The 26754-nt window shown below is 34.5% G+C and overlaps 3 protein-coding genes across 3 annotated transcripts in view; 1 reads left to right on the top strand and 2 right to left on the bottom strand.

Moving 5' to 3' along the window:
- Nucleotides 1–2662: 2662 nt before the first annotated feature.
- Nucleotides 2663–4361, bottom strand: LOC106138157 (uncharacterized). Its single transcript, XM_013339212.2, has 2 exons — nucleotides 3647–4361; nucleotides 2663–3214 (listed from the first exon to the last, which is right to left on the bottom strand). Exons 1-2 carry the CDS (start codon nucleotides 4359–4361, stop codon nucleotides 2907–2909), a joined length of 1023 nt encoding a protein of 340 aa, XP_013194666.2. The 3' UTR covers nucleotides 2663–2906.
- Nucleotides 4362–4363: 2 nt separating this feature from the next.
- Nucleotides 4364–6086, bottom strand: LOC106138159 (biogenesis of lysosome-related organelles complex 1 subunit 5). Its single transcript, XM_013339213.2, has 4 exons — nucleotides 6013–6086; nucleotides 5469–5551; nucleotides 5153–5341; nucleotides 4364–4540 (listed from the first exon to the last, which is right to left on the bottom strand). Exons 1-4 carry the CDS (start codon nucleotides 6029–6031, stop codon nucleotides 4364–4366), a joined length of 468 nt encoding a protein of 155 aa, XP_013194667.2. The 5' UTR covers nucleotides 6032–6086.
- Nucleotides 6087–7510: 1424 nt separating this feature from the next.
- The window catches only part of LOC106138197 (arfGAP with SH3 domain, ANK repeat and PH domain-containing protein), a 45720-nt gene continuing 26476 nt past the window's right edge, over nucleotides 7511–26754 (top strand). The window contains exons 1-3 of the mRNA XM_060949131.1: nucleotides 7511–7847; nucleotides 17802–17874; nucleotides 22899–23047. Of these exons, the coding sequence (XP_060805114.1) occupies nucleotides 7722–7847; nucleotides 17802–17874; nucleotides 22899–23047 (348 nt within the window). The 5' untranslated portion in view covers nucleotides 7511–7721. The remainder of the gene's footprint in view (nucleotides 7848–17801; nucleotides 17875–22898; nucleotides 23048–26754) is intronic.

The raw sequence follows: 26754 nt of genomic DNA, 5'->3' as shown, positions 1-26754 counted from the left end.
TGTTAAATTAAACACGTGTTGTGCAAGTTAAGTTTGATTTATGTTTTTCAGTTTGTGAAGGACAAAAGGTCCTTGGTGGGCGATATGTCTAATTTTGGTTTTAATATATGTATAAGTTTAGTTTAATTTTATAATAATAGATGGCGTTATCCCGTTTTGAAACGCGATATGGTTTTGTTTTGATACAAACATAAATAGAAAGGTGATAAATATTCGGCGGTATGACTCTCCGAAAGCGGCTCACAAGCTATATTAAAATAAACAATCTTAAAATTTTTGATAAAATGAATAGTTACTCCCAGATAGCTCTTCATTTGTAAATCCTTCCATTCGTCAATCGTTAAACATATATTGGTAACGGATTGTAACTTTTTGATTATAATAGCTTTTTTCCTCGTATTTCCCATCAATGATGCTGGTTATCGTTTTGCGACATGAGATTTTATATAATGGTGCAAGTAATTTAATAAATTTTCCAAACCCTTCTCCTTCGACCACGCTGAAGGGAAGATTATCGCGGCATATCAGTTCTGCTATAGCGTCTGTAATCTGTTTGTTTTTTGAACCCCCTGATCCAAATTCTAATAAAATATGAATGATGCTTCTATGCTTACTTTTTGTCGTTTAGGAGTTGAAGACCCTACAGGACCTTCAATTTGAGATGCGGAAGTAGTCGGTATCATATTCACAGAGTCTTCAGAACGTGTAGATGTCGATGGCTTTAAAATCAAGTCTGCAATTGATTCTGCTTGCGAATTGTTTTCCGACTTGATAGGACGATACTACAACAAAATGAAATTGGTTAAGAATATCCTTTATTATATGGCCACAAAACTAAAAGAATATTTCGTAAAATATAAGCCAATCAAAATAAAACTAAATTTTGACTTGATTAGCCACTGTTTACATCGTAAATCGATTTGTTATCTGAATTGGTTAGTATATCTTCCGATTTGTATACGCCCAACCCTAAACTACAAATGTCAAAAATTAAAAACTTCTGACCTCGGGAATTATAAATATAGTCCTGAATAGCAACGAAAATGTTGTGCTATGGCAAATAGTGTTCTTATTAAAATTTATTCAAATTAATTATTAGAAAACTAATCATTGCCAACTCAGTATTTGTTTCGCACTATTTTCGTTACGTTCGTTTCGCACTCAGTATTTGTTTCGTTTCCCTATGCACAGCCAGTCGAGCCTTTTAATTAATTATAATTAAATGCAAATTGTAGGTACTTACCTCTTTGTTTTTAATACTAATGATACCAGAGTGTTTCCTTTCTATGTGCTGTTTTAAATTTGTTGTATTACTGCAAGTTTTTAAAATTTTTGGGCAATATTTACATATAGCATTGCCAGATTTATTGTCAATATGAAAATATTGACGCCAACTACTTCTCGTTCTTTTAGTCGTAGACATTATTCAAAAACTTTTTGTCACGAAAACCTTTTGAATTGTTCGAAAAATGAAGTTTCAACAACGAATAATGAATGACATATCAACCGGTATGTCAATGTCGATAAAATACAGTTCATCGACTAACTCCATCTAGTGAATGTCTCATTAAATGAATCATCTAAACTGTTTTAAAAGTACAGAAGGAATGCCATCATGGATGCACAGATGGCGTTAATGTAATATTATGGAGCTATGATAGTGCATTCTCTTTGGCAGTTCGCGTTTCGGCCTTCAAACGTAATGTCGGGGTGCATTTATTGCATGATATAAAAAAACGATTATTAACCTTTTAAGCGCTTGGCTAAATATCAATTGTCGTGCCCCTAGCGCGCCGCTACAAATCGATAAAATAATACCTACAATAAATAAGGAGGAGTAATCGTTGTATCGATAAAAAAAAGTGAAAAAGTTTTTTATGTTTTTATTTAAAATCAGCCTTCTTGTATCACAATCATTCATCTTTAAGGTGAAAGCTTATCTCTAAGTGAAAATTAGTAAAATTTCCGAAATCTAACTTATTTTGACTAATTCTTTGTGAGAGCGAATGGAGCGACCGTTTTAATAATTCTTATGTTTAAAGTTATACTTGTTAATTTAACTTTATTTCGTATGACACTGTTTATTTCATGCTGAATGATGCATTATACCTGATTATATAACTGTTTGTTATTTTGTTTTTAAAATGCGCATTGCATTGTATCCCATCCCTATGGTCATATTTATGCGATACGCGCGATAGACACCGAAGAAAAGTCCGAGCTGCCAATTACTTATTTTTGTTTAAGTTTTTTCAATGCTTAGAGCTATGAAACATAATTTTAAGTAATTGTTGTAATAAATAGCTCTATTCAATAATAGTTTTAGTTATACCACGAAGTTAATAGGACGATAATAGAACGAAAAAATCATGGATATTCTCTGTCGCAGAAATACGACACGGGCGGTAGGGGCACGGCAATATTTGTCGCATATATGCGACTCGCGCGGTTAAAAGGTTAATTTAAAAAAAATCACGTATTAAAATGGATTTTTACTTTTAATAAAATCGATTTTTAATTGATTATTTCCATAATCGATTATTGTTTCACATTCCTAGTGGTTTGAACTGACGCCCAACCGGCCCAAGATCTTGTAACCTTGTCTAATAATGACCCATCAAAACATCATCATTTCTATAAAGGAAAATGCTTTTTAATGATTCAATGATTTATTTAAATTTTCTCATACGAGCCATATACACATACAAATGTAACTTAACAGTTTATGTAAGATAAGATAGGTGTGCCTATTCAAGCACATGTATTCATGCTTTCTATCCTAATTATGTCCTACAAGTTATTCTAAAAAAACATTATTAAAACAAGATGTAATTAGCTAGCAGCTAAAATAAGTACATAATAAATTAATCAACAAATTGTACAATAATATAAATATATTTTTTTAATTAATCCATGTGTTCTTTCTCTAAAGACGTAATCTTTCGTCCATGACACGTCGGTTCTTCGGCAAACTTTGTAGGTCCTCCTAACTGGACTGTTTCCGGTACGCTAAGTTCTTCATTCAATTTCTTTGCGATAAAGTAAATCTCTGCAAGAGCAATTATCAATGCGCACATAACACCAAGAAGTAAACGAAATCCAAAATCCAAATTGCCGATCATCCAGTCCACACCTTTGAATCCGAAGAGAAATCCAGCAAAAATGGACAATATGAACTGACCAATTACAATGAGTTGGCGGTTTAGCTGTTTCACTGAAAATAAAACATGTTTAGTAAGTCATAAAATATGAGTTAGCAAGTTTGAAACATAAAAGATGACGAAATTTTTTCTGATATAAATGGTGAGTAATACATACATATAATTACGTCTTTATCCCTTATGGGGTAGACAGAGCGGACAGTATGCAATACACTGAAAGGCCACAATTAGCTTTAATTCCTTAGTTGGGATTCAAAAAGTAACATATTGACTAGCAATCATCAACTTAAAGGAGAATCCCAAGACTTTGGAAGTTTTCACTAGATGATTATTCCCTTTGTCGCCCTTTACTAAACTCATACATATTATCACGTCTTTATCACTTAAAGGGTAAAAAGACACCTTAGAAACGAGTTGAAGAGCAAACAAATAATATGTTTTATACTATGTTGTGATAGTGGAATCTTGAACTGTTCCTCACTTACATTGATAGGATATGCTGTCTTCAGGGAATCTAATTCTCACATTATCTACACTTTTTGTCATCTTTCTATACTCCCTTGCTTCTTGTTGAGCTCTCAGCTTAACGCATCTTTCCTCAAGTATTGGGTTTCTTTTAATCAATTCATTGTCTGGCATTACAACATCGACACCTTCAAGTAAAACATGTAAGAAAGGGACATCTTTATCTTCATTTCGTTTCTCTTTAAGGTATTTGTAAATCCAATCTATATCATTGGTTACTAAGTATTTCTCATCTCTACGGGCATCAAATTCCTCTGTATCTGTGTCACAATTATCACTCTTTTTATGATTGTCATGTACATCTTTCGTATGACCATCTTTTTTATTAAGAGTCAAATTGGCTTTTTCAATTCCTTTTTCTGTTGTTTCTATATTGGAATTTTCATTTCCACTACTGCTATGTTCAACTTCTGTGTTACTTCTAGCAGTCTCACCAAGATTTACTTTATTTTTAATTTTGTTAATATTCTCTATATCTTTCTTGTTGAATTCATATTCTTTAGGCTTTAAAACAGATTCTGTTTTATTTTTTGGAATGAAATCTTGGTCTTTAGCTAGTTTTGCTATATTATATGGTGTAGTTCTATTAATTGGTATAGTTTTAATAAAGTCTTTCAGCTTTTGCGAGGGGTAAATTCTGACATTTGTGTCAACAAGAGATCCTTTTAAATCCATGGTTACTTTTCTGCAATGTTCAATTTGTGATTTAAATCTGTGTATAGGTCTCGGAGCTCTTCTTCTTTTTCTTCAAAAGCGTTGTCAATTCTCTTACATTTAAAGTTCATATCATCAATGAACTGATCCCATTCTTTTTGTCTCTTTTCACGATTTTCTAATCTTTTTTGTTCACTGACCTGAAAATTTGTTAATAAAGGAATAAATTATTTGTAACACAATATAAAACTGCTTTATAGCACAAGTCCTACTTTTTTAAGAAAATTCAAATATAATAATATTGCACTATTTTTATTTACACCCATTTTCACATTCATAAGCACTACTCTTTTTGAGTGCAATACCAAATGGAAGTAATCATATCTTCTTGCTGGGGTCCACATTTGTTGCCTCCACACTGCTGAGCAGATAATAAACCTGGATTGGGCAAGTCATATTTTCACACAAAGCAGAGTTTGTCTGATCCCCTCAACTTTTGCAGTGTAACTTAACCCATATGAGATCATGGTTACATATAGATGCTTGAATGTGCTAATTTTGTTACAAAGCCTCCCCTTATGAGCTTTGGCTAGCAATTAAACTATATTTATATCATACTAAGCTCTTGAAACCAACCAAAAAACCATAACCAACAAATAAAAAAAATTACAGAGAAAATATGTGAAGGAGGCTTCACTTAATTCCACTGGCAAGAGTAAGCTCTTAAATTAAAGAAGAAGCTCTAGCACCTATGCTCACCAGGGACCACTTAATTAATATAAATAATTTAATTCAACCTGTAGTAATCTCACCTTTTGAATTTCAATGCTTTCCCTTTCAACTTCTTCACAGAGCTGCAAAGCCTGTTCTAATTTCTCGTTCAACAGCGGCAATGCAGCTTCTCCAACTTTCTTAATTTTATCTACTTGGTTGTCTTTGACTTCTGTGAGCTTCTCAAGAATGGAGAATAGATTCTCAACTTCGCGATCTCCTCTCTTTTCCTACAATAAATGACATAAGTAACTATTGAACAACACAAAAAAAGAGCTAAGAAGTCTATGTTTAGGTTCTTTTTATATGTAGTTATCTGTCAGTTACTTTGCCTGTAACGTTTGAGTTAATCTTTACCTCAAATTCTTTTAGCATAAACTTGATTTCGCCATTTAAAAAGGGTCGATGATCAAATAATCTTGACCAAACTTCTCCAATTTCTGAAAATAATAGGTAAGCAAATTAATATCACCTACATATTTCTTGTTCCTTTTAATCGCTGCGAGAAAACTCTTACAGATGTTTAGATTATGTTATAGAAGGCGAAAATTATTTGTATGAATGACAGTTGCTGTTCAATTCTAAATAGTAATGACCTAGTTCGTCGAGTTTGAAGGCACTAATCGAAAGACCAAGGAACACTTATCAGGTGATCGTGTTTACCTACTTTATGACAATTGACTATAATCTTGATAAAAAAATATTAGAAGTTGAACGGGTGAAATATCAAGAAATAAAAAAGTAGGCACTTTATCTCCAGAATACACTGCCTCTTTATTGGAATCTGCACGAAAAACAAAACAATAGGTACAAGATTAAATTTACATTTCAAAATTAATGCAATACGTACGAGTAAGTCCGGATTTATTTATTGATAAATTAATTTTTTTTGCAACCTTACCTCGTGACAGCTCCGTCATTGTCACTATTGAAAAAAAAACCTTTCTTGATTCTTGCTATATCTTAGTAATTAAAACTACTATCGATCATCTAAGTAAAAAAAAAAATGCAAAATTCTTGCGTCTTGAGGCATATTATACTAGCGTAGAAATTACGTGTATTTTTCAACCTTGACATTGGCAAAGTCATCGTTTTGTTGAACGATGGAGCCTTAGTATTAAAAAGTGAAGTGAAGTGAACAAAAACTAGTTTTCTTCTAAAACCTAGCTATAACTTTTATTACTTTGATTGATCGCTAATATATACTTCCTCACGGCCTAATTAATGCGCCGTGCCTGCCTGGGTGATTAAGCGATTCTCAGTAGACGTCAGAAAAACCACAAATAAATATAAATTTATAGTGGGCAAATTACACAGATTGATTTAGCCTCCAAGTCAGTTTGATGTATTACGTACGAGATACGAATTCAACGATACTACATTTTATAATAAATACTTATATAACAAAACATCAAAGACTCAAACTTAATATAAAATATAGTAAATTCTAAAAAGCTGGAGCAGCGGTTTCTCTGGCATAACTCCTAGCCTGGCGAAAAATCTTCCCTTTGGTGGCGGTCGAGCCGAAAACGTCGCTCCCTATACATTTAATAACTTGAGATTCTTCTTTTAGGCGATAGGCTAGTAACATGTCACTTTTTGAGTCTCAATTTTACGAGACTATTATGTCAAACAGCTGAATGTGGCTAATCAGTCTTTTTAAGACTGTTGGCTCTGTCTACCCCGTATGGGATATAGACGTGAATATATGTATGTATGCATGTAAATACTAAAAAAACATCCGTTGCTGGGAATCAAATCCGGGCCCTCCTATCGATACCTAGTGACCATCTTATTATAGGAAAATGCAGGATAAACGAGTTTTTACAGACATAGGACTCAGCTTAATCGATTCTTGCACCATTTTTATGGGACAACAAACAAACAGATAAACTTTCTTTCGCGTTTGTATTTTAGCTGGGATTGAGATATACAAATATTACTCGCTTAATAGTATAGGAGAAATAAATACCAATCTAGGGTTATACTAAAACTATGTAAATATACCTATATAGTTACTGATAACAAGAAGCATCTCCTTTTTTTACAAACACACTTCATTTCTTGCTCACTGTCGTTAATATTAACCGCAGAGTAAGAGAAAGAGGGGACATAAGTCATGTGTCTTATGAACGTTCTTCAATAGGCTTTATCGTTATATATTCATAGTACTAGTTACTTACAAAACCCCAAGTCATTTTTTTTAAATATTTATAATCAGCATCAACTTCCACGAGCAAATTTTAAGGATGAAATCTACCGAAAAGGCAGTAATCTGCCGTGAATGGTCACACTGGCAATACTTCATTCATTCGTTCTTTTCCGGCCTGGCTTCCCAGACACCCGGAAACTCCGGAATCAGTACGTAGATATTCATTCATTACTTCATCATTTCATTCAATCAATTCAGTCCCTTCATTTGTCACGAGAGAAATGGGTGGGTTTATTGCTTGCGTTTAGATGCGATCTTGTTTTTATTTGCGCAGAAGTGTTTGGTACGTGACAATGTGCTCAAATTTAAATATTTCGTTCGTTTAATGTATTGAGTGATATTATAAACGAATGTGTATGAATTTTTACTTTAGTGCGACATAAGTGATTGTGTTCACAATGCCGGGTCTTATTGGTATCAGTGAATTTATTGAGGAAACTCGAGATGACTACAGTTCCCCAACTACATCAACATTTGTCTCGCGTATGCCACAATGCCGGCAAACAATCAACGCCTTAGAGGAGGTAAATTGTCTTTTGTTTCTTAGAAGCAATCCATGAAAGCCAAATCCAATCCTGAATTGAGTAGGTACTCAAAAAAGAGAAACATAGGTACCTACTGATGTATTACCTAGTAAGTTGCTTTGGAGAAAGATTTGACGACTTTTGTCCAGCCAGCCCGATTTTTGTCTGTTGTGCTGTTTGTTTTAAATCAAGAATTTGAGAAGGTAATCTATCTTCTAGCATAAAATAAACGAAACACAATTTGCTAGCTTAATGAATTGTTTTTTACAAACCATACCTACTGAAAATGTTAAATTACTTCTGAAAGTCACCTCTTCGAAATTTTTAGTATGGAATCACATCTTAACCCTTACAGATTTATCTATTACTGAGTAAGCAAAGCCAAAAGACTTGGAAGGCCACATTTTGCTGAATGGCTTAATAATGGAATTAAGAAAAACATAGTGTCAGGTTGCTATCCATTAAATTTTACTTAATTATGCAAAATGGACCTAATGAATTTGGACTGTTTGCACAGGCCCCCTCTGATATAGCACCTACTTCCTACCAGAAGACTGCCATTCTCCAGTATCACACATGACAGAATGTAATCTTGCCAAATTGACATTTCATTCAGTAATTTAAAATATTGCTTTTTGTTTAATGTTACATCAATAATGCCTGCATGTATTTTTTTTTCTTAGCACTTAATACCTAGAAGCAGCTCCCACTAAACACTTTGCACCAAACACAAAATGTATTCTATTAAATTACAAGCCTAATTCAATTGATTATTGAAGTATCACTTGTAAGAATTAACAATTAATTATCTCATATTATGAGAACATCTAAAATCTATCTTGTCCAATATGGGGAAGGGTAACCTTAAAGATTTACCTGGATAGTGAAGGTCAGAGTTAGGGACATACTGAGATATAGGGGATTGCTGTGAGTATAACTGCATCAAATACCTTAAGTTTGTGTCTGCTATGCCAAATCTTCTATCAGTATCAGGTAAAGTGAAACATACCTAGAAGTAGGATTTCTAGCTGTTACAACTTAAAGCCAACAATTGAGAATCCAATCTGGATAACCATAATATATCTAAGCAGAGAGACAGAGGTAAACATACCTTGATCAAACTTGAGAGGTTCTGGTGAAAGGTTGTGTCAAGAGTACCTGTAACAGATAAGCTTGCATAAAGAGAGTTGTTAATATTGATGACGCAAAGAAGTATTCAGAGATCATGAGAAGTGGAAAGATGTACACACTGCCTTCCCATCCAGGAAAGAGGCATGAATGTATGTAAGTTATGTATGCATAGTTACATTGGAAACATTACTGAGTGACATACTGAAAGGCAAATCAGTTGAAGGCAAAGAAACATGAACCCCATTCATTTCATAGAGTTATTCTGGTCTGTTTCCCCAAACCAATCCACTCTTCATTATAATTATTACTTTTGCCGGATCTGATTCACTTAAAAACATTTTCTATTCCATTCTGTTCCTACTTTCCGTGGAGAAACCATAACCACATTGGGCAAATATCTATCCCTGCCATTGACTGTGGCACCAAAATTTCTATTAGCCATAATTGCTCCTAGGGATGCTGAGAATTTTATAGCATGAAATAAACTAGATTTTTCATTCACAAAAAGTAATAAATATAATAGAAAAACTGTGGTTATACATAGTAAATGTGGTCTGTTGGTTTAATTATCGCGCGTTAGGGGCGTTTCCAAGGTTGAGCGCACCCACACGCCTCCTGGCAATCCCACATAATAAAAATGTCTAGGGTACTTATTCCAATATTTCACACTAATCAAAATACTTAACTTCCTAATAATACAAACATCCACGAGACCCGCGTTCATGGAGAAAATGCTGCAGTGTAGTTTGTTACCGCTTCTTCTGCACTGACGCCTTGGAAGCGGCAGTAAACTTAGTTTTTAAGTAATATATTTGACGTCAACCAAGTTGTTAAACCATACGACAATTATTAAGCGATATAATAATATCCTATAATAATGAATAAAAAATTTTGAATTTGGAGAGGACCCCGAATTTTACACTAAGCGACTCCCGCCTAACCTTCGCAACTTTGCACAGGTGAATCTAATATTGCGTCATAGTTACACAAATACCTAGTTGCCTGAATCTGCATATCTGACCCATGTAATTAATGACTTGCAGTGATAGCGCAGTAAATATAATACCATGTATGTATAAAGATTTTCGTGATATACATAAGTCTAAGTTATCGATGTTTAAAAAAATATATAACGGACCAATCAATAAGAGTTCGTGTTCGTGCTATTGCTAACACGCAACTTTCGTTAAGGTCATGAACATAATGCTCGTCATAGGAAATCTAAACCTAATAATACATTTTCTTCAACAAACATGATTACGTTCTCTGATTCTATTTATGATGTTATCTACGTGTGTAATCTATGAATATGTATAAAGCTTGTTACTTAATTTTTGAGACCTGAAAAATATTTGTTAGAATTATTTAAAACATGAAACGAAAATTTATTTCAACAAAATCGATCACGTGTGATGTTTACTTTCTATTTACTATTTTATAGTAACACCAATAACGTATAATTATTCATACGTTGCGTATTTGCTTTGACCAAGTTTCATGCCACAAGTGTATCTTAAAGTAAACATCGGATAGAAAGGCACACCGGAGGCGGTCACTAGGTCACTGACTCATCTCAAGATTTATGGAAATTAAAATGTTTATGCATATCACATGTAGAAAGTTAAATGATAAAGATTAGATTAAATGACAGTAAAAACGTATTTCATAAACGCCTTCTGAAACTATTTTGATCAAATTTGACTTAGAACTTTTTCAGGAAAAAATTAAGTCTTATTTTATTTCTGGAAATTCCCCCGTAAGCCATTCCCGAGCTCTCTAGCTGTACGGTGTATATCTACGGTGTAATTATGAACGTAATTTTGGTCAGTGCAAAAATAACTTCTTAGATACTAGGCAAATGATGGAAAATACGTTTTATACTATTAGAGGTGCAATTCAATTAGAACTGGTAAGCAAACTGATCTCGCCATTATATTTGGAAACACGCCAACCGGCGAAGAATACAAATTGAATGATCAGATAGTTAGCACTTTGTCACAGTTACTGCCGCCACGGAATGCTGATCTGAAAGCTTACTGCTTGATGAGTCCTGCTTGCTATTGGTTGTTAGACACTAGTTACTGTCACTACATTGATCAGTCACAATCATCATTATCTTGGCTGAGTCCCTGTTGCTTCCTCGGTGGAGAGGAATTTGTGGTCCGCTTATGACCTGCATTGGATAATTCCGTCGTCCCGTTTGACGTCCGTAACTAACCAAGTAAACTTGTAGCCGAACTGCCTGCGGGACCCATTGATAATGTAACTACATCTATGTTTCCAACATAGACGCTCAAAATTAAATTATAAAGATTGACTACCTATGTCAAAGGATTTGTCTTAAAAACGATAGAATCACCAACACTACATTCAGCCGGTTTCACGTGTGCTCGAATGTTTTCGTTTTAGGGATGGGCCTATATTACTATCTGTTTGGACTGCAAAGGTCGGCAACCGGTGAATCATTCCTGAATGCCACCATGTTGCATTGTGAGCAGGTTCTTGTAAGGATTGTGTACACTAAAGAACAATTTTTGGAGGCTGTGCCCAATAAAATACTAATTGTCACTTTTATGTGTCAATTACTGATAGATTGCACATAGTATACCTACGTTTTGTGTCTTGGCGTGGCGCGATTGGTGGGCAACGGCTCCAGAAATTACCTACCTTCATGGTAGGTAAGGTACCAACACACTAATCGGATATGTACTTATTGATAATTTAATTTCAATTTATTTTTAACTTTTTAGTGTTTTATGAAGTCAGTTTTTTTTTTCAAAATTCTGTATATACAGTTATTTGGAGACCAGGTAAATCTTTTGAGACATATTTTTTTTGTACAAAACGACAGATTGCTTCAATTTGTTTCAGATTACCTTCACAGCAAAATCTGTACGGGATCACTTAGTTTAAAAATAAACCTCATGGCAGATTTTGTGCTTACGTTGCTCTCGGTATATTACGAGTAATTACGTGAAAAGATGTGAAGTGGTGCATTCGACATAACGACCTTTCCGCTGCGGTTGTGACTCATCTCATTATCTTTTATCATCTTGTGACACATATAAACTTGCTATTGCGAGTTTCACGCTCGTCATTTAAACAGAGGCTTGAAGGCAAAGCCATACAATACGGTCCAAAGGTTGTATTGCATTTTGAATGATTGGTATCGATAACCGTCTGGAAGTATACTTATCAACAGATCCTGAACACACTTGTTTGAAGTTCTGATTGTCTATAGATAATATTTTACTCTCGCTCACGGCCTTATGCGGTAGTTGTCATTAAGGAATCCTATAACACGATCATTATCTGAAGGACGATCTCATTAAGAAAGTTTTTGCTTCGTTGACTGGTGAATAGATAACAGGACGACGTTTAAATTGAGTTGACATTAAATATGCGACTTAAATACATATGAGCTACTAGGTATTTTTGTTCTAATTGCAATATTCCAGTTTCGTCATAACACGTAAACCGCGTGTCAAAAAAAACAAAAGTTTTTTGATGATTTGAACAGATTCTTTAATTTGAAACTTTCCAGTTTTGTTTACTTTTGACAGACCTTAATTGGTTATGCTTGAACAATTTTAAAGTCGTTCGCTTGCAGCATTCGTTATGTTTTCCTTACGCAACTGAGCCATAAAGGCATGTTAGTGCTACTTTATATTCTGTGCCATTGTTTTTAAAAATTATGTTGTTTTAACTCGACGGACGCATAATTTGTAAGAGTACTATACAAAACGGAAACCAGAAAAAGCAACGGATTTCCGGAGGTATCAAAATCGAATTGACCATTAAACGAAAGTACACGACCACTCAAATAAAACCAGAGTGCATAAACTTTCTCTCTTTAATTATGTGTGCAGTGCACCATCGCAGTCTAAAACGTCCGTCTATCCCGCTAAGTCCCTCTGCGGTCATTTGTTAAAAATTGTATAAGATACCTGAGAAAATATTCTTTCAAGTGGAAAATATAAAAAAAGTATAGGCCAAGCATTGTAAGTTTCTAAGTATTGTGGCCTAATATTGTTGATGGGAGGTCAATTATCAAACCTGATGGATATTTTGTGTATGATATGTTTTGAATTTTATGTTTCTATACAAAACAGTACAGTTACGGCATATTGAGCATTTAAATATTTCTGTAATAAAATATCATTTAATACTGGTATGGTACCGAAAAAAAAAACGTGTTTGTTTAACTTTCTTACGTTTTAAAACGTAAGAAAGTCAAACAAACTTGAACAGTCAGCTTAACTTCTTATTTATCGGGCCGTATCAAAGTCAATAGGATATATTTTCGTAAATTAATAGCGGTGTTTTTAAATAACTAATTTATAAATAATTTTTAATCATTTAGCATAAATTTTATTCGTTACTTATGTAATAAACTAAAATTATTAAATAAAAATCTAATATTAGAATTGAAAGAAATATGTATTTGTAATGTTGTATCTATCTATATGTTTGTAATGTTTTCACACTGGTGTTCATACAAAATGTTGCACCGATTACGATCATTAAAGGCACAGAGATACGCAAAATCTTAAAAACTAACAAGAGTTGTTTTCTGGAAATATCCATGGGAGTAAAGCCCTGTGCAAAAGGTTGTATGTAATAATCGACTAAATCCTGCAAATCTATTTTATTGCGCATGATTTTTGACGGACAAAACTTATGAAAACTACGAGTAAAATGAAAAGCACACATTTCTCATATCAGCGGTTTTTAGTTTAGTACAGCCTGCGAGGTTTTATAGAAATCCCTCGTACGTGTTTTAAGAGAGAAAGTTTTAATGCCTTGCAAAGCCTCGCTCCAAAAACGGGCTTGTTTTTTATTCCACCACTCGTCTAGCATGCTCACATTTGCTACAAACTTGTTCAGTAACTACGAATTAACGTACTCAAATCATTTTACTAAGAGGTCCATTGTTTACAATATTATTAAAACGTTAATGTTCACTGTGGTTAAAGATGACCGAAGGTAAATAATATAATAATAAATATTATAAATGCAAAAGCTAGTGAGTAGTTTGATATGTAGGTAGCAGAAGTCCCAGAATAACACATAGGCTACTTTTTATCCCGGAGTTCCCGCGGGATTTATTCCACGCGGACGAAGTCGCGGGCGGCCTCTTTTTATTTAATAAAGCCTTAAAATATTTACAAACAATCTCAATAGTTCACAAATGTTTCGGGTGAAACCCTATTAAAGATGCCCTTTTTCTTTGAGAGTTAATAAAAAAAATGTTTGTGTTTGGTTCTGTAATTTTGAACACGACAAACTTTCGATGCGCCTCGCCTCAAGGTCAACAGCTTTCCCTTGCTGGTACAGGTTTTTGCGAAGCAGCCCTGAAGCAGGTTTCATCGAACCTCAATTCATCGAATAACATACTCAATCCGCGTAATAAAAATACCTTTAATCCATACAAATATTATAAATGTGAAAGCGTGTTTGTGTCACATCAAAACTACTGAACTGATCTCCGTGAAATTTTGCATAATATGTATATTATAGACAGTAAAGGACATAAGGTAGGTACTTTTCACGCGGGCAGAGCCGCAGGCGAAAGCTTTAAGTGGGTAATATATAATCTATTATTATAATAAAATTAAAATTAGTCTTAGATTTTCGGCCGTTCGTGTAAAAATATGCTTTGTAAGCTTAGTTAGTAAGCAGTGACTCAAAACAATTATTTTTCTTATGAATTGGTGACTACCGTATGCGTCATGGAATTAATTCATGGAGATATATCGAACATTTATAATATAAATTGTTTTTATCTAAGAAATTTTCGTCGTGTTACGATCAGACTCGTGTTAGGTACTTATTATACTTACTTTGGAACTTTACGTAATCTTTAAAGCTTAATGAATAGGTACAGTTATTAAAACTAAAAAACTTGTTTTAAGTATCGACTTAGTCACTTTGTCACCACGATAAACGTCGTTAGGAAAACTCTGTACCTATGTGACCTGCTGTGCTATGAGCCAATGCTTTTTGCAATAGCAAAGATTAATCCTGTAGGGTTTTTTAAATTTTTGAGACGATTGATTATATATCTTATATTCTCACCATTTCTATCTCTTCGGTTCCGATTAAAAACGCTGATGTTATGTGATATATACTTTATAGAAGTTCTCGAATTTTTTGAAATCGCAAGAAGTGTGAATGGGTCACTCACACTTCTTGCGATTTCAAAAAATACATTTTGTCGTCACGTATCGGTAAAGTAAAACACGTAATAAATTTTGTTTCCTGTTTCAAATATATTAAGGTTATATTTATCTCTAATAAACCGTGTTCACATCATGCAGTCTCTTTATTGAAATGTGTTACTTTCACCCTCCGCGGCCCGGTTCAAACAGCTGTTTCTTCAACAAACGTAAATATGTCACCATATGTATACTAAAAAAAAGTTACTACCAACGTAAAAATTGTAATTACAAATATACATACATATAGTTACGTCTATATCCCTTGCGGGGTAGACGAGCCTTGAAAATACTGATAGGCCACGTTCAGCTTTTTGGCTTGATGAGAAAATTGAGATTCAAATACTGACTGGTTGCTAGCTCATCGCTTAAAAGAAGAAGTTTATAAGCCTATCCCATAGTTGCTTTTTACCCGAAATTGCCATTCATGGGAAAGAGAAGGAGGAGCGGTCCTATTTTATTTTTTTTTGGTGCCGTGTACCACATATTTCAATAATGAACGATGATTAAAGCCAAACTAACCTACAAACATGATTCTCCGTAGTAAATCAACGCGTAATTTTATGCAACCATACTAAACTGTTTTGTAATATTGCCCATGTATAAATAGTGGAACAATGCATGCTGCTCTACGATAATGGCTCGCGATAAATTACGTCTTTGTAGCGTACGGTTTACGTTATAGAGTTTTGACACTAGTGATTAATTTGAAGCAATTTAAATTTAGCGGTTCTTGTATATTTCGTAGCTTTTAAAGTCAGTTTAAAATTAAATTAAAAGAGATAGATTTACACTCTATTTACTGTACCATAAATATATATAACGATTCATTTTAGGTTCTTATATATATTTCAGTGGTTAAATGACCTATTCTTTAAAATTTCGTCCTGACATTTCTTTGAATGCAGACTTCAGAAAATCTTGAACGCAACAGTGACCTAAGATTACAATTGACGATTACACACATCAAGCAAAAAGCCAAACCATACCACAAAACGCGCTCTAGGAAGTTCTTAATAAAAAAAGGTCGAGATCGTTTCGTGGAAACGAGACAATACGCGATTGTCATCAATGTAATGGAGATGCTATGTGATATGGCATAATTGCATCATGATGACGTGATTTACGCAAACGGCTATGCGTCGTTGGTCACGGCGAAGAAAGCGAAATAACAACTCCACATTGCACATCTTTGTAATTGGAAGCAACATCATTATGTAATATCCGCCGAAAGATATTCGAATATTTTAAATTGTAAGGAGTTCGTGCATCTCGTAAATTAGGTGAAGAGATTTGCAGCTGAGAAACTGAAATTGTATTAAAGAGGTTTTAATTTCATTTTAATTTACGCCTTGAGCGTTAAATTGCTGTTGGAATTGTAACAGGAAATAGTTATCGACAATTTTAGTTTTTGCCAGACATTATAAACATATCAAGAATTCTCTAGATTTTCATCTTAAATTATGTCACTATTAATGTATGCAATTCATCTTTTACCACTTATTCACATGATTAGGTACACAAAGTGTTTGTATTTTCTTACTTATATCGGAATTATATGGAAGCCAACCATACGTTAAGTCGAAATCTGGCCTTTTTTTACTAGAACACATCCCTATAATCTGTGTGATCATGTCGACGTCTGCTTGAAAACTTGAGTTCGCATGGCCTCATTTAATCAGCAGCGTTCGATCTTTTGTTCCTATAGTAGTTATTTGTTTTATACGATACCTAGAAGGTACTTAATAACACGCTTCACAAATGATCAGTTACATTGTTCTCAAAAAGTTAATGTAAGTACCTATATTGCCTTTTGAGTATAAGACGCGCATCTTGTTATATTTGAAGCAAAGAAATCGCAATAATACGGTCTTATTTTATTCCGGTCTCTATGATTTCAAGCTATAGCACAAAACATGACTTGATAAAAATATTGAATTGTTCAATTTATTTATTAGGAAGCTTCCATATAAATTCGTGACCGATAACAGCTGCTGAAATAAATAGTATGCTCAATAAAAAAAAAACATTTTTCCGTAAAATTTGACACGTCGCAAGTATATCAAACGTGCCCATATTTAAGAACTACTTCATTGATAGGCTTGGGAAATCAATTCCATAAGGGCTTTTTATTGTGTTTCTAATTTCGATAACTACCTAATTTCATATAGATGCCTAAAGTTGTTCATGGTGGTCAAAGTTTTAAATGAAGACCAAGACCAAAATGCATCAATAAACTAACAATATGCACCAATATTCTTATAAACTACCATAATAAAAAAAAGCCTGCCACTTGAGGATCACAAGCGCTTGCGAGCGTTTGAAAAGTGCCGTGCTGCGTGCGCACGCGTTATTTCGGCCTTGCTCGATTCGGAGGGGTCATTGATAACTCGAATGGGGTGGCAGATGTTCGTTCCAGACTTCAAAAACTCCTGACGTAACCGGGGTTCCATTATTGTTATCGCATTATTTGAGCAAACTGACAAAAAAATGGACTGGCTCTGTTGACTTAAATACTTGATATGTCTATGGTGTGACTAAAGACAGAGAGAATTCTCTCTTTCTCTTCTATTCCTGTGTTGATAACATCTATATCTTGTTTCAGACGTTGGATTTCGACCGAGATGGCCTCACAAAACTCAAGAAGGCAATTAAGGCAATTCACAATTCTGGAAATGGTAAGTACTAGGGAAATACGCGGATTTGTGTTAAATCATCTAAATATTTTTGGAAAAGGTAGATAGATAAAACACTTTATTGTACCATAAGGGTAAAACATACAATAACAACACAAAAGAGACGAGAGTTCAGAAATAATTTGGTAGAGACAGTGACACTGTCTCTATTCTCTATTCGACATGATATTTTTTTAATACAACCACCGAGACCTAGTTTAGTGCAATGTGAATACCGAGAGATAGTAAATGAATTTTCCTTTATTACTGAAGTATTTATATATGAGAATATGTTAAATATATTGATCGGTTTATTTGTATTCACGGCTCGTTTCTAGTTATGGAGGCGATACGAAACACGAGACCGAACTAAAAATAGGGAGAGAGGAAGTAGTATGAATAGATAAGACCAGAATAGACCAAATACCCGTGGTGCATCGTTGTCGAGTCGAGACTGCAGTAAAGGTATGCAGCATGGAAATAGTTTTGAAGAGGTTGAAATGAGGAAGCATTTCTAGGCGGCACTTACGTTAAAATTTTCAACGTTTAAGAGTTTATTTTTTTATTAAGGTACTCATCATCAACATTCAGCATTGTATACGTTAGGTCGAGGTTCTAATGCAAATATCCTTCGATCATATAGCAAATACCAATTACTTAATAAAAATGTGAAATAGAGGTATATAACGGAATATAAATCCCTTTTTTCCGAAAAGACCTTTGTTAAATTATACTTATACGAGAACTCTGAACATAGCAGTGGGTACTTATTTATTCACGAACAAATGAAAGGGTTGTCATATTTAATTCAGTCAGTAATCGATTTTCTTTGTTGCATGTCGGTGCACTGTTGCCACGTGCCTTAGACAGCAGCTTGCACGCGACTGCAATTGTTGAACCAGATTTTTTTATTTTCTCCTCTGTGTTTTAGGGGCTTTGTGTGTAGAATTTTTGTTTTCAATTCTTCAAGCCTTGAGCAATAGGACGTTTTGAATACATACGGTTTTGGTCAAGTGAATAATCTTAATTTTATGTTAGCCTTTCCCTTGATTTATTTTTTAATCCGCACGGGAAGAGAAGCAGCCGGCACACACTATGTTTTTTCTTCGCTACCAGATTAGCATGAAGCTGGCAATAGATGACTGTGCTCCTATTACATTACTCACTTTTTACGACATCCATTAAAAAGATATGGAGTGGTCATATTCTTAAGTGCCGGGAATAACACGGCACTCGTTATAGGAGGTATAACCACAGGTTATAACCAAAGAAAACAGCAAATTTCTGTATTCTGAGGGTAAAACTCTGAAGCACATATCTGTATTCTGTGCCCTTAAGGTCTTAATCATCTCAAGGACGTTTGATGAGAATTCCTCAAGAGACTCGCGAGAGTACTAACAGTATTTAGGTAGATATTAGACTGTAATATGGTTAGCGGAACCGGCTCCTAGGACGAGAGTTCGTTCAACTCACTGAACTAGAATGACCTAAATATCGCAACAAAACTGCCTGTTACAGACGTTGATACATTATTTAGTGAACAGCCCATCAATTTGACCGTGTGTTGATTAATAATTTAAGGGCTCTCTTAATGGGCCGTGCTGTTTTCGTTGTCTTTTGACTTTAATTGCCGAAAATCTTATCATGATCCGGAAATGTAGCAATTGGTTGATTTCGGTTTTGCTGTTGTATCGCGAATCCTTAAATATCTTTTCACTTTGGCATCTTTTTGCTTTGTCTCCGACAGTTTTAAGAACAGGATATGAGGAGTAGAGATTTATTTTGCAAACTGTTTGTTATCCTAAACTATTCAATAAGCCATCATGCTGTCATCTTGCAGCCAAGTATGAAAATTAGAAATAAGATAAAGTAAGCTGTGGTCTATTTATATTTATGAGCCACTACTTTTTACGCCACTTTCTTGATGACATTTTGTAAATGTATACACTTAACACACATACATATAATTACGTCTATACCCCAGTCGGGGTTGACAGAACTTGAACAGTCTCAAAAAGACTGAAAGGCCACGTTCAGCGGTTTGGTATAAGATGAAATCGAGATTCATAAAGTGATAGGTTGCTAACCCAACGCCTTCAACAAATTTATTAGCCTTTCCCTTAGTTGCCTTTTACATCCTTAAGAGAAATATGGAGTGGTACTTAACACACAACAATTTAAAAGTTGATTTCAAATGTAAGTGGTATCTGGGAAGCTGGAAATATTGAGTAGGTAATTTGGGAAGATTTAACTTGAAATGCGGCGAATGGACTGCGGTCAGTCTCGAATGGAATTCCCTTTAACTCGCACGTTTTCATGGAAAGTAGGTCAAATGTCTGTCTCGCGCGGTAACGTACTGGGACATGATTTACATTGGTCGAGTAGCTGCAGCAGATGTTCACAACCTTTGCTGTTACATGTTCATTCCACAATTGTATGTATATATACCTCAGAAGATAATAAAAACTTTTATTTGATCAACTTTTTCATGATCTTTTAGTTGACAGAGCTGAAAGAATACGTTTTGATCTGGGATGAGAATCTCCAAAAAAGGCATGCGTGGCGAATGAAAAGTTTTTTTTTGATAAGTGTGACAAAATTTAATTGTGACTACAGCAAAAAAAAAATCACCCTGCCGATGAATTGTTTGGTAAACATGAAGTTAGGTAATTTCATACCTATAAGTATATTTTTTTTTGTCTTTAATTATTTGCATACATTTTTAAATACGGGTAACATCAATTATCTTCACTTTTCTTTCGATCGATAATAGTTGGCAGCTTGCTCGACACCTTGGTCACTCGGTTTACTTGATCAATGTAACTTGGCAAATAGCCTAGGCTTAGCTTACACGATTATTGTTTTAGACTTGCTATATGTATGTATAGTTGTTTCAAATGACCTGATGATATTGCACTTGTTTATGTACTTTCTGTGTTATGATTAATTGAAATAGATTAATTTTCAAAACCGCTATTTGTAGATTTATTTTTTAGTTTTCTTTAATGGTGGTAGTTTCTCTCTTTTTGGTGTGATGCATAAAATTTCTGAATTGGGAAGGATCTTTATTTTGATAAGACACATACAGACAAACCACACCTTTATTCTTTGGATTACCAGGCAAAACGGCCGCATATAGCTGGTTGGTTTGAATGTCATCTCTTTTTTGCCTTGATGATGCAGACATTCTATGTAGGAATACCTTAGAGTTCTTATTTGCCGTAGATATTGATAAACAACCGGGTTCTTTCTAAGAAAGGTACACGCATGAATGACAGGTTAGCAATGCAATTCCATCGCGTGCTATAGTTGTTTGTTTTTTCTTTATTGCAGCCGGTTTAGTCGCGCAGGTTTACAGAGCCAGACTTGGCAAGGTCGTGCCTGGAAAACCAACCAATCAGATTTAATCGTGTGTAGTACCATCGATCATATGTATCTGGTGTGTACGATAGAATGTGGTAATTTTGTTCATAACGCGGGCCACATACGCTTGGACTATTTCAGCGCGATTCAATGAATTTGCAATAAAATTATTGATAGTTTCGAGATGGTTTTGTGTATTCTGTTCGACATTGCCGTCTTCAAAACTCATCAAGTTCCCATTATTTATCAGCGTTCCGAAAGTTACATAGTTAAATTACTGGACAACTTAATAAAGATGCGCAAACTTGTGATGATATCCATTTGATTGGATTGATTCTTCATAGAGTCACATTACATTTCAGGGCTTACACCGAACGTCACAGCGACGTTACTTTCATTTTGAGAGACTAAGATATTTTATGAGCACGCACGCATAATGTAAGTTGCATTTCAACTTTAACGCGAGGTGAGAATAAATTATGCTTGTACATGTCCGTGTCAAATAAAGCTAGATCGTGCCGCGAAGTACGAAAGTTGTTTTAAGAAATTTTCTACGATTTCCAGATCGAGATCGTTAGCTAGAATTTGTATACAACCTAAAAGCTATATCTACCCCGTCACCAATGAAAAATGAAAAAAGAAGAAACAGTTGATCGTCTTCCTATTGATTGTCCGATTCATGAAATATTCAATAGTGCAGCCGTTTCGAATTTCTTGTTTCCTTTATTGTTAAGTATCCGGTATCCAGTTTTGATGAAAGCCCAAGGACTCATTTGGTACATACAAAGTGGCGACAAATGGTAGGTCTCGCGGAGAAATTGAAAGGCCAGGCAGTACTTGCTATTTAGTATTCCGACAGCGTCGGCAGGATTGAGCTAGGCAGATGTGGGCCACTCCACAACACGGATCTAAGCGTTAATTCTATTTTTGTTTCATTGTAATGTTGTATTTTATCCCCTATTTTCTATACTTTGTTATTAGGATTAAATTGTTGTAAATGAAACAGAAACGGTAACAATCCTAAATCCTAATCTCAAATGTTTAAACAGTTCGTGTAGCACTTGTGAAGATGGCCGTTTGACAATCCAGTATCATTTAAAAGTGCGTCAAATTTTCCACATCAATCATATTTCAGATGCACAATTAGGTAGAAGTTTATTTTTAGTTGGTAATTTATATAGGATGCACACAATTGCATCTTCAGTGGATAAAGTTTAACGCTCCACTCCGTTCCGCTCTGAACAAGCATAACCCAAGCCCCAAGTTAATCCAAAGTAACTAATTAAATGTCCGCCATCAGGCGAAGATCCCGTACCGAGTAATTGAACGAAGAAACTTTTTATCTGAAACAATAATTGGTACAATCTTTTTATCTAGCATCGTTATTTACTATTGTAAAATGTTAATAAGTATTATCTTTCTATAAGCAAGATCTTTGGGGACGTCATGCCTCATAGGTTTATGTTATGTCGTTGTTCGAAAACCTACTGTTGCTGCTGAAACACGACTGGAAAGATGTTAAAAATGCCTTTGAAAATTACTTTTGAAGGCATGTACTTGCAAACATCGTTATATTTTAGCGTACCAAATAAGAATAAGTTTTGTAAAGAGATAAACTACGTATTTAATGGATGAATTTATTGATAGTGTAAAATTATTTACAGCTCACGTGGATAACGAGATGTATCTGGCCCGAGCTCTGGAGCGCCTTGGAGGGAACGCCCTCAACAAAGATTCCGAGCCGGACATCGCAGCGGCTTTCCTCAAGTTTGCCGTCGTCACCAAAGAATTGTCAGCTCTTATGAAGACGCTGGTATGTGATAATTGTCAAAATATTTACTACATTGTTGCTGCTGGGTTCCGTAGCGCAGTGTAATTTTATATATACTATGTTGGTATATAACGATATACAAGTTTGTAGCAAATGCTGTGTACAACTGTAATAGGTATAAATATGAAAACAATTTAGACTTAATCTTTAAAGCAAGGTATTGTATGTATACTAATGTACTTTTCCAAATACAGTCGTATCTCGATAACTCAAATGTCAAGGGAAATGCTAAAAATTTCGAGATGACGAGTTTTCGACTTATCACGAATTTCGAGATACAAAGGATTTAATTGCTTAAATTTCGACTTTGAAAGGATTAGAAATAATACTTTTCTTAAGTTTTATAGCATGATATTGCATAAGTATTAGTGAAGTTAACATTACACACAACTACAGAAAATTACATTACAAACAACTACAGAAAATCAAAAGAAGATAACAGTAGTATAAAAAATCTGCAAATGCAGATGTTTTATTAATTACTTTTTCAAATTCAAACAACGAACCGAATACATGATCCTCGATATCATTACATCTTTCAATGTACTGAATTGCTGTGCGTTCGGGAAATATCATTATATTTTACTAACTTCGACTTCCGGAGTCAATTTTTTTAAATTCGAGTTATAGAGTATAAATATGTACTATTGACACCTCGCAGAAAAATAACATTTTGTTCGAGTTACAAAGTCTAAATAATTCGAGATATTGCGGATTTAGGGGTTCAGCGGAAGGGAATGGCATTTTTTTTCGACTTACTGAGCATTACGACTTAACGAGGTTCGGGTTATAGAGATTCTACTGTATATAAGAAATAAATACACTGTAAAGCCTTATTTCGGGCTAGATTTTCGGCCTAATTTCTTGTTGTGGAGGTTTGATATATTTTTTTTACGTTATTTTATTAAGTCCATTCTTTTGCATCGATCTAGGATTTTTAAGGACTACACGGAAAGCCTATACTGAAAACCATAATCAACAAAAAACGAGAATACGGCCTACTTGCGTATGTTTGCATGAAACGGTGTATGGTTAACACCAATACGGACATTGGCCGACATACGAACCAGTCTAATAAACTGTACGTTCCAAGTGGATTTAATTTGGCATTAGTTGACAAATGATATTGATCACGCAACCAAATTCCAACCACATTTGTTAAGTAGTCATTAAGAACATTGCAAAATCAAATAACAAAAACGTCGAAAATTGTAATACGTAAACTTTTAGTGAATAAAAAAACCATAGAAACGATATAGTTCAACTAAGATCAATTGTGTTACAAGCATTCGGGATAAAAGCAAACTAAAATTAAACCATTTAACAATCCAGGGAATGCCTGCATCCAGTTACCGTACATCAAGCATGTACCCGGTGTATTGACGCATTTACTAATTACGATTGGCTCCAATATAATTTGAACTGTTTGTTTGCATCAAACAAATGTCTGCATATCCAATCCACATGCAGATAAGTCAACTCAACTAACAACAGTATGGTGTGGTATTTTATTTTATTGTTAGGTACCTACTACTGGCGTGATACGAATTTGTAGGGTAAGATAATAATGACAATAATATTGAATTGTTTCGCGACAAAATTTCCTAATACCTACTACTAATATTGTTGTTACCATTGACAACATATTTAAGTAACTGTATCCTGAAAAACATACTTGTTATCTGTTTATCGCATGTATTGGAAGTTTAACTCATTATGAAATAAGTGTACTTATCATGACCTGGAATAATTTCCAAGTATCCTATCTAACAAGATTTTCTTAATGACCAATTTATTTGGTTCGATATCCTGTTGGCGTATCTATACCTACATCGTCCTTCTCAGAAAACGAAGGCATAAAATACGTTCTTTTCGTCTCGGTAACTCGATTGACGTGTAGTTTGATGCGTGGGTGCAACCGCAAATTTGCTATATGGGTCAGGGTGATACAAATCTTAATATGTTACTAGTTATCGGATACTGTTCTGATTTTTTTCTTTAAGTAAAACATTTCTAAAACCTGTTCACATTGTTCTTTTGTCACTATCAGGCAAGGGACTTGAATAATCCTGCTCCCAGGCAACTATTTACCATGGCATTCCATAGCGAAATAGTAGCTTGATACTGATATGTTTTCTAAGTTTTTCCAAACGAACACTATTATTGTTCACCTTACAAAATAGAAGGGATTTATAAAGTACGTAACACACTAATGTATGGATGATCTGATTTGATCCCATCCTTGTGGCCACCTGTTCATCCTCGCCCCATTTTCAGCATCCTTGGAATAAGATGCTTCCTTACTGCGCAGAATCCTCGGCCTGCCCTTGACACGCCTGCAATCCTTTGTCCTTGCCTAAAGCTCCAATGCAAGGTAATATTTGTTAAATGAATCACAACTGATATTGTAAATGCGAAAGTAAATTAGATTTGTCGGTTAACTACAGAACCAATCTTGAAATTTTGTGTACCTATTAATTATAGGACGCTCTATCGACAAGAGTTAGCAGCTCTTAATTTTAAAGAAAAATATATAATTAAGAGTCTGGAGAAGATCTAGGTTTCCCGGGACGTTCATCCCGGTAAAAACTATAAACTCCCGCGGGATTTGCAAAAACCGGTGTTTTTTTAAGGTGGCGCTAAATGCGGGCGTGAATAAGCGCGGACGAAGCTGTTAAAGCTAGTATGTGGGTAAATAAAAATTTAAAAATCAATTGTAGTCGTATAATGTAATAGAACGGTTATTTTTTCTTATTACAATTTCAGATATTAAACACCTATCAAAACTAATGATATTTTATTATTTGCAAGTAAAAAGTTTCTAAAACTGGATGTTAACTAGGTACTAGATATACTAGATGTCCTTGATCCAAGCTAAACGTGTGGCAGTTTGATTTCCAATTAGCAGCAAGACTCTCGATGGATATAATCCGCATCAAAATAGATTGATTCGTTCACCTAAGCAATATAACTAATTAAAAAATGGTATATTTTTATGCGCGTAAAGAAGCTTTTGACTAGAATACTCGCTATAATAATAGTATTCAATGAATAGGTTTTTTTAAGCTTATGTTTTTGTACCCTTGGTTCACCTATGTGTTTCGCTATTCAAAATATTATACCCGTAGTTCACCAGGTGAATTTAAAGTAATTCTATTAGCAATTGCAACGATGGTGACTTGTCCCCGTCTCGCATGAGGTAAGACCCGGCTTCCTCGCTCTGCTTCCCCCTCTAAATTGTTACTGTTTGTAATCATAGAGCTATTTCTGATTCAAAAATATTAATTGATACTTCAAATGTAAATGTTACGTAAGAGAACAATAGTAGAGTATTATTACATCACGACCAATGTTTGTGATTCAGTGGTGAAGTACTTAGGTTACCATGTTAGATTGGTAAGGAGGCGTTATGTTTACATGCTCGCATCTAACGGACATGATTTTGGCAGAAGTTTTCTGGTTTAATCATATTTATCATAAACCTCCTAGCGTTTGTGCCGAGGTTATGCCCTCCCCGACGAAGACTCTGGATTCGAAAGGCGGTTCAATAAAGTTCAAGAACGTACGTGGTTCTTTCTTCATCTTACGTGTTCTTTTAAGACTGTTGGGTCTTTCTACCCCGCAAGGAATATATAATAAAATAGAATACATTTATTGTTATGAGTTAAATACTCATATCTATATACCTA

This window comes from Amyelois transitella, chromosome 3 (genome assembly GCF_032362555.1).
Source record: "Amyelois transitella isolate CPQ chromosome 3, ilAmyTran1.1, whole genome shotgun sequence".
Taxonomy (NCBI): Eukaryota; Metazoa; Arthropoda; class Insecta; order Lepidoptera; family Pyralidae; genus Amyelois; species Amyelois transitella.
Note: the sequence above shows the minus strand (reverse complement) of the source record. Positions and strands in the feature narration are given on the sequence as shown.